Raw genomic sequence first — 14162 nt, forward strand, 5'->3', positions numbered from 1 at the left:
CGGGGGGACGGGGCGGGGTGTCGGGATCGGGGGGACGGGGGTGGCACCGGGAGCAGCTTTCCCGGCCCGTTCCCACTTCCTCTCTGCGGATGATCCCGGGCTAGGGGTCCGGATAATCTGGGACTAGGGGTCCAGATAATCCCGGGCTAGGGGTCCGGATAATCCTGGGCTCCCCTCCTGCCCCCCCCCCCGCTGCATCCCCCCGCAGGCACAGGGGGGTTGGCGCTTGGCAAGGCCCTGATAAACCCACAAGTGTCCCCAAAGCCACAACTCCTGCCAGCCTCACGTTGGCAGCCGCCACGCCAGTGTCACTCCGTCCCCGCGAGCCGGGATGCACAGGAGGGAGATCAGCTCTGATCGCCGCAGGGAGAAGAGTGTCCCCCCGCCCAGCTCTCCCAGGACGCACAAGTGACAATCCCAGTGGGTTTTCATGGGACAAATCAGCCCTCCGTGCCACCCCTTTGCAGGGAGGTGGCTCCGGATRGCACAGAGCTGGTGGGTGGCCTTGGCCACTGCTCCTTGCTTGCCACTCTGCACCCAGGACGCTGCGGTTTGGACGCAGGGATCTGCTCCCCAGGCAGCGTGGGAAGCTCCGGGCCCTGGSGAGACCAGTCCCGGCTCTGGGGGGCTGTGCCATGAAATGCCTCAGTGCCAAATGGAATCGAGCATATCCTCGGCTCTGGGCAAGGAGGAGCGCGGAGAGGGTGCCAGGAAGCTCGCCTGGATTCGCGGGATGGAATCACAATGCGCCAGTCCACCAGGTGGAGGAAAAGAGATGCGGGAGAGTGCGGGGATGCAGGAGCGTGCGTCCCTGTGCCACCACTTGAGCCTCTCCCAGGCTGCGGCACCGGGAACGCCGAGCGGAGCCGCCTGCCGGCCCCCGCGGCCGCRCTGCCTCGGCTCCGCTCCGGCCGGGATCGGCTGCCGGGCAATCTCCTGGAGGGAGACGAGTGGAAGATACTCCCGGCTTCCAAATCTGACCCTGTCTGGCGTCGGACTCCAAACCCGACCTGTTTGCATTCTGCAAAAACCGGCTCCACCAAGGCCCAGGTGCTCCCCTCTTTCTCGGCATCYTTTTGGGGCAGAACTGCACATTTCCCACTCGTGCAGTGCTCTGCTAGGGAGGGTGCTCAGCACCCGGGGGGTTTTCATGCCGTGAGGGGAGGAAGAGAATCAGGAGGCCAAAGCCTTGGGTGGTGCAGGAGCCAAGGGTGCCCCCAGCCCCACAAGAGCAAAGCCTCACATAGGGTGGTGAAAAAAAATTGATGGTCTTGCAAAAGGSCACAAATATTAGTGGAAGATGAAAGATTTTTTTCCCTTTTTGCATGAAAATCAATCAAGATAACCCCACGCTTCACCAAAACAGCACTAGGTTTGCTAGCACTAGGTGGGATCAGGGCTSGTCCTTGCACGGAGCGTGGTTCTGGATGCTGATGTTTCCAGCAATGTCAGTCTTATATTTCTTACAGAAAACCAGCTGGTGGCTTTCTATAAGAAATCACAACGGGACGGCTTTAGTCTCTGCTTTTCTAAGCAGGTTCTTGCATTGTGCTCAGCATTGTAATAGCTGGCAACCCAATTTTGTATCTGATTTCATACCATATAAAGTACTCGAGCGCTACACAAATCATTTTAATGTTCATCCCAAAATTGGGTTTGAAGTGAAGTTTGTCTCTCCTATTTGTCTGCTCCGAACACATATAAAAAGGGAATTAGATCTACAGATACTTCATTATTTAAAATTATGTTCAGAGCAGGGGTAAAAACATATTCCCTTGCTAGATTGCTCTAGGGCTCAGGACAGAGTCATTGCCTGCTGGCGCGTGCAGGTGATTTCTCTTGCATGCCCTTCACGTGCCTTGCAGCAATGACAGGTTCTGCAGATGGGGACAGCGGGCACAAAGAGGAGCCACGGCCACAGCTAGGTCAGGAGGGGACCCTGGTGCTRTTTGCAACCAGCCAGGGTGCAGACGGGTCCGTGTGGGACGCCGTGCATGGATTCCCACCTCGTCATACCTTTTTGTGTCAGCTGAGGGAGTGGCTGTGTTATAATRAACTGGAGGAGAGAAATCTAGGCAATTTTTTGTCCCTTTTGCTAGCAGCGTTTGTGAAATAGCCAAAGCAGCAGCTTTCGCGGCAGTGTTTTCTTTGCTGTCTGCATACAAGGTTGTGGCAGGGGCATTAGAGACCGCTTGTTCYTCTGCATCTTTCCATGCATTTCCATGCAGGGACTTCGTGCATTTACTGCCTGGGCCCGTGGGCAGGATGGGGCTCTCCTGTTGCAGCCCTGGAGCACAACCTAACCTGGCAAAAGCGCTGCCCAAAGTGGAGGCAGAGACCAGGGGCATTCAGAGCCTGAGCACTAAAGCACCAATAGGGAAGACTCCTTCCCACCTAATGCCTTGAGTCCTTAAGGCTTTCCGTGGTTTTAAAAGCCCAACAAGGCATCTGAACAAAACCAAGACCACAAAAGCCCCAGAAGGACAAAAGGAATTCCGGAAGCCTGGCATTACCTGTATCCACGCCAGAGGAGATGAGGATAGGGATGACAGAAATCAGAGGACATTTGTATTACTCCTTTCAACTTGACAGCGTTCATTTGGTGGCCTTTCCCAGGGCAAAGCAGGCTCTGACCCTTAAAGAGCAACTTTCCCTTGCAACATCTACCGCAACCTCCTTCAATAATAGGTTTGCCTAACTGGCCGAGTCTACCTGTCTCCTGATGGCTTTTCTTTTTTAATTGCAAAGGGCATTGGTTTGGAGAAAGGCTCCTGCCACTCCTGGGTTTTTCTCCTCCTGATGCCCACGTCTGCCCTGTCCCCAAGACCAGAGCTGCTTTTTGGGTGCTACCAGGAGGCAATTACACTGCAAGCAGGGCACAAGCAACAGGAGAAGGCCAAGAACCAGACGCTCCCATTCACACACATCCCTCTGGAGCAGGGGAGCAGGAGGAAAGAGAAGTAAAAGAAAAGAGCAGAGACTTCCCAAGCTGCTCCCAAGCGGAAAATCCCAGTGCTGGGGATGCTTTGCTTTCCCCGGGATAACGCAAAGGCGCCGCTGAGCGCGGTGAGGAGCCAGCCCGTCCCTGCCACCCCGTGCCTGCTACACAGCGGTCGTTGTCTCCCTCTCCTGGCTGGTCCRGAGAAGAAAGGATGAAGTTTCTGCAGCTACGGAGCATCAGAAGCCCATGGTTTCCATAGGCAAAATACTTCTGTGGACTGCAGGGGGGCTGGCTTAAAGCACATATGCCTCTATGTTGTAAGAGCATCAGATGATGCTGCTGCAACCTGCACGCTGCTCCTCATCCGCTTGGACATCTCAGCTGATGTTCAAGTATCCCAGCAAGGGAGCATGCAGGTGGTGTTTCTCCAAAGGTCTCTTTAGGTGATGGAGAGGCTTGGAAGTGGCCTATGGCTCCTGTCCCAGAGGGCTGGAGCAGCTCCGGACAGAAGAGGGCCCTGGGGACATCCCTTCCCGMAGGCACAAGGCACTGCAGGCATCTCCTCTGCTTGTCTGTGGGAGCCTCTTGCTCAAAAATAAAACCCAAAATTGGTCTGGGTGTCACTTCTGATACCTGCCTGGAGCTGTGACCCTGCTGCTCTTCTTCCCGGAGATCCTTCCCGTTGATTTTCAATGGGCTGATTTTCAGTGCTGCTGCCCAGCCGGGATGGGGAGGTGGGAGTCAGGATCCCCGGGCTCTATTCCGACTTCTGAATGGGGCAAAAGCTTTGGCAAAACCCAGAGCAAAAGCAAGGCCCACAGTTGGGAGTCAGGGTTCCCAGGTGCAGGTTGGGGAGAGAAATCACAGCTTAGGGTTACAGCCTGCAAAACAGCCAGAATCTGGATTTTCAGGTGCTCTTCCTGCCCCACARTGGGAATTTGCTCCTGCTAAGACACAGCTCAGGCCCCGTGCCTCAGTTTCCCGTAGGAAACCTTCCTCCTCCTGGGAATGGCTCAGCTCCCATGTCCATGCATCCCACACGCTCCCAGGACAGCCCATCTCTCCYGGGGAGCCCCACGCATCCCTCTCCAGCAGCGCATCCCACATCGCTCTTCCCTTTGCCAGCAAGGCAAAGCCRACACTTACCACTCCTAACTGGGAATTAGCTCCTTCTTCCACCACCCACGCAGCCTGCAGCCCCCATCCAATTCCCCCGGATAGTAATTAGTTTTGTATTACTTTACATGGCAATACTAAGGCTGATTACGAGGACTGATAACTTGAGTAATAAATATGACCCAAGGCTTAAAATCACTTTTTTTTTTTTTTAATTGGTTAAAGCCGAAGTTAGTGAAATGAGACACAAATTGGCTTACGAGACGAGGCAGCCGCCTCCTGTTGCCGGCTGCAGGTTTGCAGCCTAATCCTGCTGGTTTGAGCGCGTCTCAGCGCCAGGAGAGGAAAGAGCCCGGCCTTGGAACCGGGTGCTCGAGAGCCTCCCGCTGAGCTTGGCTTTGTCTCGCAGGAGCCCTGCGTGTTCAATAGCTCCCTGGCTGCCCCGCTTCCCCGGCGGCTTTGATGATTTGGGTTTAAGGGATGCTCGAGCGCTGCCAGCCCCGCTCTGCKCCCTCAAACTTTGAGGAATGCAAAGAGGTTTCTAGTAACAGCAGCAAGCGCCAGGCATGGCGGGGGGACAGGACGGACAGACAGACAAGTGGACGGCATCCTGCCGCCCTCCGTGCAGCACCTGGGCTTTGCTGCAGCGGCCAAACCGTGTCCTTTAGGCAGCGTTCTCTATTTCTGCACGTGGGAAGCCAGGCCAGGGGAGATCCCTGGAGAAGGGAAGTTTCCCAGGGGAACAAGCCACGTGTTTTGCCCCGAGATTCTCTGCACAAACCCACGCACGCAGCAGGACAGGGGGACATGGGACCTGTCTGATGGAGCATCCCCCCAATGCATCCCTGTGCAAGAGGTAGCACGGCCGGAGCATCCACSGGGTTTGGCCACCGATGCATGAGGAGCCAAAGCAAGATGCAAAATGAAATGACAAGGAAGGTATCGAGGCGCTAGAAGGAATGCATGCCCATCCTCACACTCCCCGTTTTTCCCATTCCCAGCCCATTGGCTCCGCACCAAGAAAGCGCCAGGGAAAGTTGCCCCAATTCCCAGCCTCTCCRCCCCAAAGAGCCATCCCTGCTGCCCCAGCAAGGGACCCTCTGCACACGATGGAGACCTGGATCTGCTGGGCAGTGCCTGGGATGAAGGGCAGCTCCGGGGATAGCATGGGGCATCAGCGCTGCGGGRCGAGATCCTCAAACTCTGGAGGGGATCCGCACGCCAAACAAGTGCCCGAGCCCACTGGGAATGCCTGGGAATTGGCTACCTCTGGGTGGCAATCCCAGGAAGACCAGGACCAGCCAGGAATCCATCCTTGCCAAACCTTGGCTCTGCAAAGCCGGGGTTTTACCTGGGGGTTTCAGCATCGGGCCTAGGGCAGGGACCCGCGATAGGTCCCTGCACCCATGTTGGCTGAYGATGCTCAGCCCCCTGTGCAGGAGCTGACGTGATCCCCTTCTCGCAGGCCAGCTGGAAGTTGGGCGAGAAGTTTGAATGCCACATTCCCAAAAACGCAAAGCAAGAAAAAGAAGTGGCCGCCAGCCACRGTGACATCCTCTGCACGAGATGCGAGACCTCCACGTCCTTTGGGAGGGGGAAAATAATAACAAAAAAACGCAAATAACATAATAATAACAAAAAATAACAAAGATAGGGGTGGAGAGGGCCAAGGAGGGAGGGCGGCAGCGCGTGGGAAGGTGCATGAGACCTGCTGGGGGTGCAGGTTCCCTATGCCAGGGCCACACTCTCCAGTGGTGGCACTGGGTGGCCCAGACAGACACAGAGTGATAGACAGCTCTGCTGAGCTCTCCCGGGAGCCCATCCTGTCCTCAAGCCCATCCCGACCTCCGAGGGCCGGACCAGGAGCCCCTCGGGGTGATTTGGGAGCATCCCCGGCAGCTCCGTGCTGCTCGGCGCATGCGCGCTCCATGCACACTCTGTGCATGCTCCATGCACGCTCCGTGCACGCTCCCGGCGCGCATCCCCGTGCACACAATGGGCTTCCTCGGGCAGCCGCTCGCTCCCGGCTCTGCTGCCTTCCTTCCTGCCCCCCGACTCACAGACCCCCCATTTCTATTGTCTTCCCCATCCCCCAGATTATTTCTCCCCCCCTTCTCTTTGCAGCGCTCCGTGCAATTAAGGCAGCTCTTCCTTTAGCCATTTCCTCCCGGAGGCAGCAGAACCCCTCAGAGGGTGCAAAGACAAAAGGCTTCAGCCACCAAAACTTCAGCATCAGGGCAGGGACCAGGGAGAAGCAGAAAAGGGAAAAACAATCTCCAAAACCCATCCAGGATGAGAGCYCAGCTGCTAATTGCCTCTACGCTAAGAAGCCTCCATTCCTTTCCTATTTATAGCTTCTTTTTCTTTCTTTTGCTTCCAGGCAGCATCACAATTAACCCCACAATCTAGAGCATCCTCTTGCAATTACTTTTTTTTTTTTTTTTTCCCTCTGTCTTTCATTCCTGACCGGGGAAAAAACAAAAGAAAATAACCCCAAGAGGCAGCCTCCCTTCCCCCCTGGTATCTCTGGGAAGTCAAGGGGACTTTTGCCTCCACTTTGGAGACACCGCTCTGGGCGCCCCTTCCTTTTCCCCCAGCCCCACTGCTCCCTCAGGGGTTGAAAAGTAAAAGCAGGGGACTAAAAAAAAAAAAACATAAAAAAAAATAAAAATAAAAAAGGGTATATTGGGAGAGCGGGGGGAAAAGATGCTCCTTTTCTCCCACCTCTGAGCAAGTCGCAGACGGAGCCATAAGGGATCCCAAGATACCCCCTCCCCAAAGCACGGAGCAGGGGCTCCCCCCATCGCCTCTCCCCAAATCTCAACTTTTAATCCCCAAACGGGGAGCAGAGTTACCCCGCACCCCCCATCCCGCTCCCCTCGCGGCCCCCAGGCTCCGGTCTCCTTCTCCCGGCCGCATCCCGGGGCCGCTCCCGGGATTTGTGCCGCAAGCCGCAACCGAGCGGGGGGCCTCGGCCAGMGGCTCCCCGCCGTTTTCTCCCCGGATTTCACCGAAAATGGCGTTGGGGAGAGAAAAGCCGGGTGGCCATGGAGGGAGCACGGGGAAAGGGAAGCGAGGCACCTACTTGAGTTAGTTCTGTGCCCATCAGGATGAGGAGGAAGAGGGTGAGGAGCTTGCTTGCCGGTTGCATGTCGCGCAGCCCAGGCTAGGCACCTTGCATGCAGATCGCCGCCTCTGCCGCCGCCGAGCCTCCCTGCGCCGGTCACAGACTGCTCGCTGCCTCCCTGCTCCTTTATTCTTAGTATTATTTTAATTTAAAAAAAAAAAAAAAAAGACAACAAAGGCAAAATTAAAAAAAAAAAAATCAGGATGGGTGTCTCTCAGGAACCAATGCAAGAAATCTGCTTGGCAGAGCCTTCACTTTGCATATTTATTGGGATCCCAGTTTCTCTCCTCTGCTCTCTGTGCTGGCTCTCTGGCAATTTTTTTTTTCCCCTTTCTTTTTTTTCCTCTTTTTTTTTTTTTTTTWTKGCTCCTCTGATTGAAAGACATTTGCGGGGAGGAATTCAGCGGAGCACGGAACGATTATCTCCGCTATTGCCAAAAGTTTGCCTTGAAAAGGGGGGGTGATGGGGAGAGGGATTAAAAAAAAAAAAAAAAAAAAAAAAAAAAAAAAAAAAAAAAAAAAGCAGAATGGAAGGAATTGGTGGGGCTGGCTACTAGCAGGGGACGGCGGTGGAACAGGATGTGACATCAAGTAAGGCGGGGGAAATTTAACTAAAGCCGGCGCGGGGAGAGGGGGAAAAGGCGCCTCGGGAGCCGCGGCGCGGGGCAGGGCAAGGATGCGGGAGCGCAGGGATGCGCGGGAGGGATGCGGAGGCGCAGGGATGCGGGAGAGGCCGGAGGCTGCGGAGGCCGGGAAGGTGCCGCCGGGCAAGCGCCGGGTCGGGAGGGATGGTCCTTGGTGGTGGTGGGAGGGGGGGTAGAGGCCACTTAACCCCCTCCCTGCCCATCGCCCCCCCAGGCTGCAGCCAGGAGAGGGGATGAGACGCCCCAAAACGCTGGACTCCAGCGGCTGCTTCCCTGCCCCTGCTCTTGTTGAGGTGCAAATTGGGAAGGACAGGGGGAAAGAGTGGGATGGGGGGATGCAGTTAGTACCCCCGGGTACTTCCCCAAACCAAACCCTCATGGGAAGCTCAGACCCAGATGAGGTCACCCCAGAGCACCTTGGTGGGGGTCCCCAGGCTGCCCCTGGTGTCCTGCTGCTCCCAGGTGGTTTCGCCAGCACGGGCTGCAGCTCCAGCTCCTGCCTTCCTCCCCCCAGCTCTCAGCAGGACTGCTGCCCCTCATTCCTCTTCTGAGTGCACATTTCCAATGATTTCTAAGCCAGGAAGCTCCCCCAAGTCCTCACAGATGCTGCTAATCCCCTTAGTACCTGGCAGCGCAGGTGAGCAGCATCTCTTRGAGGTGGAAGAGGTAACACAGGAGTTCCCCTTCTCTTTATTATTAAATGTTTTAATTGAAATCACCTTCCAGGCAGCCACAGTCAGCAGAGGCCCTATGGGAGGGTCCTGATTGCTCCTTGCAAAAGGTTTCTCTTTCTCCAGCCCTTTGTCCCCCGTTCCTGCTGGGAAGAGGTTATGGGGCTGCAGAGCCAGGCTTCCCATGGAATGGGCTGCCATACRGCTCTTCCCTATGGAAAGGTTCTCAAAAGTCAAGGGGTCTGCAAACAGAGAACCCTGGGCTGAGGTGTGGCAGCGACACGTAGCTCAGAATGAATTGGACCAAGATTCCAATGCGTTCCCAGCAGGAAACGTCCAAGGAAGTGCTTGGGCTGTGCGTGGAGCTGCTACCCGGCCCCTGCAATGAGATCTCTGTTGTTTTTTTCTGGCATTAACCCAAACGAAGACAAAAAGTGGTGCTGCTTGGAAAACTGGGCATGCTAATTACAAAAATATGGACACAGAGAAGTGCATGTTGCAAAAATTGTCCCTCACTATCCCTTCAGCCAGCCAGTGATTGATCATTCCGCGTCCTCCAAGTGTGTTTGGGAGAAATAGTCACCTTTTCTTGCACCCTTATACCACATGTAGTYCAAAGTGGTTCTGGGCCACGATTAGACAGTGCTGTACTCCAAACGATAAATATAAATGAATGCATTTCCTCCCGTTTCATTAGCAGCTTCCGTAGCTTCCCTGGCAAGGTGCAGCCTCCACGTCCCTCCCTGTCCAGAGGCAAAGGCACCACTGATCGAGGATGTGCTCCTTTAAGGCAGGGCTCCGTGCACCTCCGGCAGAGCATCACCATAACGGGATGCGGCAGTTGCTAAGGTAACAGCACCAACATATTTTCTCATGAACAGCAAAGCAAACGGTCATGGAACAGGAAAACCCACATACGTTGTCAGGATACACGTTACATTGCCCTGGGGGTGACGTGTATTTACAGGATATCTGGGTTTATTTTTATTTTTTTTTCCTTGAAAAGCAATCCTACACGTGCCCAGGTGCTGTTTATGGCTGGGAACCTCTTGTTTGCTGCTGCCTTCATCTTCTCCAAGTTGATGTAGGGTGTTTGGCCAATGCACACAAGGGGATTTCAGGTGGCTTGTCCAAACTCCACTGCACCTGAGCCTGGGCATTGCCACCATCCTTGTCTGCCCCTACTGAACATAGGAGTGGTAACTGGCCCATTAACACTCTTACTGGTGGCCCTTGTGTCCCTCTCTGAGGAACTGGCCTTGCAGGGTGTTGGTTTGAGTCAGACAAGGCCATTTCCCAAGCGTTTTCACCTGCTGTCTCAGCACTGGGGGTCCAAAGTGCACCCAAAAGATGGAGGAGAAGGGAAAGCAAGATGCATACRTGCACCCAAAACAGTGCCTTGCTTGTAATGCTAGAAAAGTTCTCAGTCTTTGCAGCTCTTCACCTTCGTGTCGAGAAATAGGCTGAAGAGCAGACCCTGCCTGACTCCAGTCCCTCCACTAATGCTTCGGGGACAGCAGGGGTCAGAAATGGGCAATGAGGAATGATAAGAACCAACCTTCGCCTCGGAGAGAAGAAATTATAAAGCAGCTGAAGAAACAAGGATGTAAAAGGGACAAATGGCAGGAAAGTGCTGGAAAAGACAGACCTGGTGGCGAGGGAACATCTGTTGGTGTTCCAGCTGCTGCATTTACTCCCCAGAAGAACGTGCAGTTTGGCAGAGGACACCAGGAGGGGCTTCTCTATGGAGGGTTAGGGCCAAGCGTTGCCGCTTGGCAGTGTTATATATTTCTGGGAAGGGAGATTCACCTTCGGAACACCAGGAGAGACCCAGGGGCTGCAGGGGGAACACGGCAGCCCGTGCCAGATGTTGGGTTACACTGTGTTGCTACAGCCACCTTGGGGAACTTGCTAATTAAAACCATGTCAATAATCCTCCTTCTCACTCCATCARCTTGCAAATGGGAAGGCAGGAAAGCAAAGAGCAAGCAGGTCAATTGCTACAACATTCGCAGCTTGTCTCTCTGCTCGTGGCACCRAGGGGACCCAGGGGCACATGTGTGTGACAGGAGATGCCGAGTCCTCTCCCCAGCATTGCAAAAAGTCTCCAACCAGACTCCAGGCAAAGGCTCCTGCCTCCTGCTGCATTGCCCAGGCAGAAAAAGCCTCCTTACAGAATTCTCCTTATTATTTGCCTTTAATTCCCCATTCCCAGGGCAAAGAGCGTGCAGGTATTGTGCCTTCACATCCTAGCGACTTCCCAGGGGCTTTCCAGGTGTATCCAGGATTCCCAGATGGATGCGCAGCGAGTGCCACCACCCAGCATTATGTTCCCCTTTGCTTTCTGGTATGGTTGGATTTTTTTTCCCCTTCATCAAGCACTTCAGTCCAAGCCTCACAGTGGGAAACTTCTTATCACCTTTTTRATGAGAGTGGAACCTGGCCTGCTTATTAGCCAGCCAAAGCAAGCACTTGAGCAAGGAAGACAAAACCATCAGCATTGGAATCAGGCTGGGGAAGCACAATTGCTCCAGCCGTCCCAAACACYGTGCAAAGCCGCATTTTCCTGCCCCATTTTCATCCTTTGCACCAGATGAATCCTCTTTAAAAGAAAATAAAACCCACATTAGCACATTTTATAGCACCTGCAAGCTTCCCAGCAGCCTTGAACTCACACAAGGATCAATGTCTCATGGTAAAAAACTCTTCTGGTGTTCAAGCCAAGCAAAAACATCTAGTCTAGTCCTGGGGTTTCTGACACCTGGAAGGAGTCAGCGCTTTCTGCCACATTTTTGCATCAAGCAAATGAGGTCGAGGAGGATAATGGCCAACATTAGAGACTCTGTGCTAGCTTCACACAGGGAAGATTGCCTCGTATGCATTAGCAGCCTCATCTCTCATAAAATAACCTCACTTTCTGCATGCTTTCCGAGCCCCTTGATTTCAGAGGGTAGAAAAAGAGCTGGGAAGGGCGAGAGCAGAGCCCTTTGCAAAATTCGCCTCTTCCAGCTTATTCGTGGCATGCAGGTAACAAGGTGACGGATTTATGGGGCTTTTAAATCATTTGTTGATAGAGATTTTCCGTGGTGTTTGAGARGTGCAGCCGAGGAGGTGGGAAGCAGGAGCTGCTGCCATTCGGGGTCCTGCTCTTGCAGCTACCTCGCAGCTAACGGAGACGCACAAAAAGCCTCCTACCAAATAAAATGGGAAAACAGCAACAAATAAAAGCAATATTCGCCCCAATTTCCAGAAGTCATATTGGCTCTTAGGGAGGGAAGTGCAGACAACAGCTTATGTTGCTAAAAAAACAACTTTGCACTGTTTTGGGTTCAGCGTTTTAGCCAACTGCTAAGAACTATAGAGTAAATCTCAGCACTTCCCAGGGCCCAGATTGCATATTGGACCATATACCCTGAAATGTTTTTATTTAATTGGAGTCCACATTATGCTGCCTACATATGGTGACACACACATTTCATTTTATGTAGCAGATGCTGCTTTGCTATTGAGAATGTAATATACCGAGTGCATTATAGCATCATTTGGTTTAGGGTAAATGCAGTGTTTTCTTAACTTCGATTAGCCTTAATTTTAAATCTGATTTCCTCAGGAAACCAAGCCTAAGAGCCTGCACTCTGCATGGATGTGTGTGCATGCTGCACATCCACTGGTGAACCTGGAGGAGACCAAGACTCACCAGCTCCATGGCTCCAAGGACAGCACAACTTTCCAAGCTCAGCAAAATCCTGGGGCTTTAGCTCCCAGCAAATCTGCTCCTCTGCCCTGGGTGAGYAGCCAGGCAACAATTTTCTGCAGCCAATATCCATAAAATCCCTGCACCTCYGGGACTCCTCTCCACGAAGCATCAACAGCCACTCGGTCTGCAGGAGACAGACACCCCGGTGACCTTCATTAAGGACCACRGGCTCTGCCGTCATTAACCACCCAGCTGGGAACCTTTCCTATCCCTGCCCATCCCCGTGGCAGCCGGCCTCGTGCCTTGCCCCGTCCCCTCGCTCCTCCTGCCTTGCTGCAGCACAGACCCTGCCAAGAGCAGCCATAAACAGCACTTAGTGATGCATAATATATGAAAATGGCTCTTGCTGAGCTTTTAGATACAGAAAGACCTTTATTTTTTTTTTCCTCCTCCTTTTTGCTCCTTTTACATTTCTCCTGCAGCCATGGGAGAACGTCRTCGTAAATAATTAAAGGAGAGCTTAAAAGGCCCCATCTGGGTGAATTGAATATTTATGCCACCAAACCCCTGTCCTTCATATTTAGGGTCTGCCATAATTAAACCAGCTTATTAAACTATATGCCACAGGTCAGCCCAGGGATCAAATCAGAACTGAAGTCTGCTGCTAAATATTTAGCGTTTTCAAAGTTACCAGYGCTGAGCAAAGAAAGTGCAGCTTGGACCAAAGTCCCAAGTCCTGGCTGCTTCCTGGATCTCTGATGATTTTGGAAGGTTTTCTTCGCTCAGCTCCTCCTTCTTAGCTTGATCTTAACCCCTTTCACATGAGTCCGAGTGGCCTCAGCCTAACCAGGATCCCATCGCTTTCATTTGGGTTTTGCTCTAAGTCCCTAGTTAAATGCTGCCATTGGAGCCCACTGAAAACCTGCAGAAACCCTGGGCTTCCAGTTGGCCTCTTCTCTGTTTTAGTGCTCCTGCATTCCTTGGGAATCATGACTTGCACTCCATGTTTTCTGATGGAGCAGCTCTGTTATCCCTGCAGGCAGTCAGGGTGGTGCAGAGCCCAGATTTGGAGTCACACAATAAGAGCAGTGCATGGAGACACCAGGTAGAACRGACACAGGAGCGCTTTGCCCAGCAAGGGAAACTGCATCCCACCTCCCAGGACATCCACGCCCCATCCGATGGGTATCCAGCTGGGTGGATGGTGCTCTAGCAGATAGAAGCCAGAGCTGGGACCGGGCACAGGCTCCAAGGCCCCTCAGATGGGATTTGGAACACTCCACTGATGAATTTGCATGGTTAGAACCACGAGGGAGGCAAGAGGATGGAAAGGGATCCGCACATCCCACCTTGCGCTTCCCCTGCCCTGGCTCATGGGGTGTTGGTGCCTCCCAAGGGATGGAGATCACTGAGGAAGCAAAGCTGCTCTTCCCTCCGTCTCAGGCTCTGCAGGAGCAGGGCTTTTTTTTTTTTTTTTTTTTTTTTTGGATTAAATGGTTGCATCCAATTGTATTTGCATCGCGTAACACTCTCATCCCAGGCAATCGCTTCAAATCACTGTTCTCCAAATCCTCTGGGGCATTTGCAGCAAGCAGAGGGTCTAGGTCAAATAAACCTCCTGGTGTGTTTGGGAAGGCGCGCGGCAGCGTTGCGGCAGCATCAATGAACCATGTAAAGCACAGGCAGTTGTTACACGAGGAGGAGGAGGAGGGGAGGAAGGCAGAAGGGACTCGGTGCCCTCTGCGTGGAGAGCTTGGCTGCTACGAGAAAAATCTGTGTCAGCGCTGCCACGCGCCAGCTTGGAGGACATAAGTTTCCCTTCCAAATATTGCCTCTTCAGAGGCTCTCGCAGCTCCCCAGAGATGCTGCAGAAATTTGTAAAGTCCAGCTTCAGCGTGCAGCTAAGAGGGATTTACTGAAGCTGAATATGAATGTAAATATTTTAGTTATTAAAAAAAAGCAAGGG

At 53.3% G+C, this 14162-nt stretch overlaps 1 protein-coding gene across 1 annotated transcript in view; it reads right to left on the reverse strand.

Annotated features, from left to right (window-relative positions):
- The window catches only part of OLFM1 (olfactomedin 1), a 26702-nt gene extending 19368 nt beyond the window's left edge, over positions 1–7334 (reverse strand). Inside the window, exon 1 of the mRNA XM_026049155.1 lies at positions 7143–7334. Within this exon, the coding sequence (XP_025904940.1) occupies positions 7143–7208 (66 nt within the window). The 5' untranslated portion in view covers positions 7209–7334. The remainder of the gene's footprint in view (positions 1–7142) is intronic.
- Between the last annotated feature and the right edge of the window lie 6828 nt (positions 7335–14162).

The sequence above is a fragment of the Nothoprocta perdicaria genome, unplaced genomic scaffold (assembly GCF_003342845.1).
Source record: "Nothoprocta perdicaria isolate Ctin4 unplaced genomic scaffold, notPer1 scaffold_6, whole genome shotgun sequence".
In the NCBI taxonomy this organism is placed as follows: domain Eukaryota; kingdom Metazoa; phylum Chordata; class Aves; order Tinamiformes; family Tinamidae; genus Nothoprocta; species Nothoprocta perdicaria.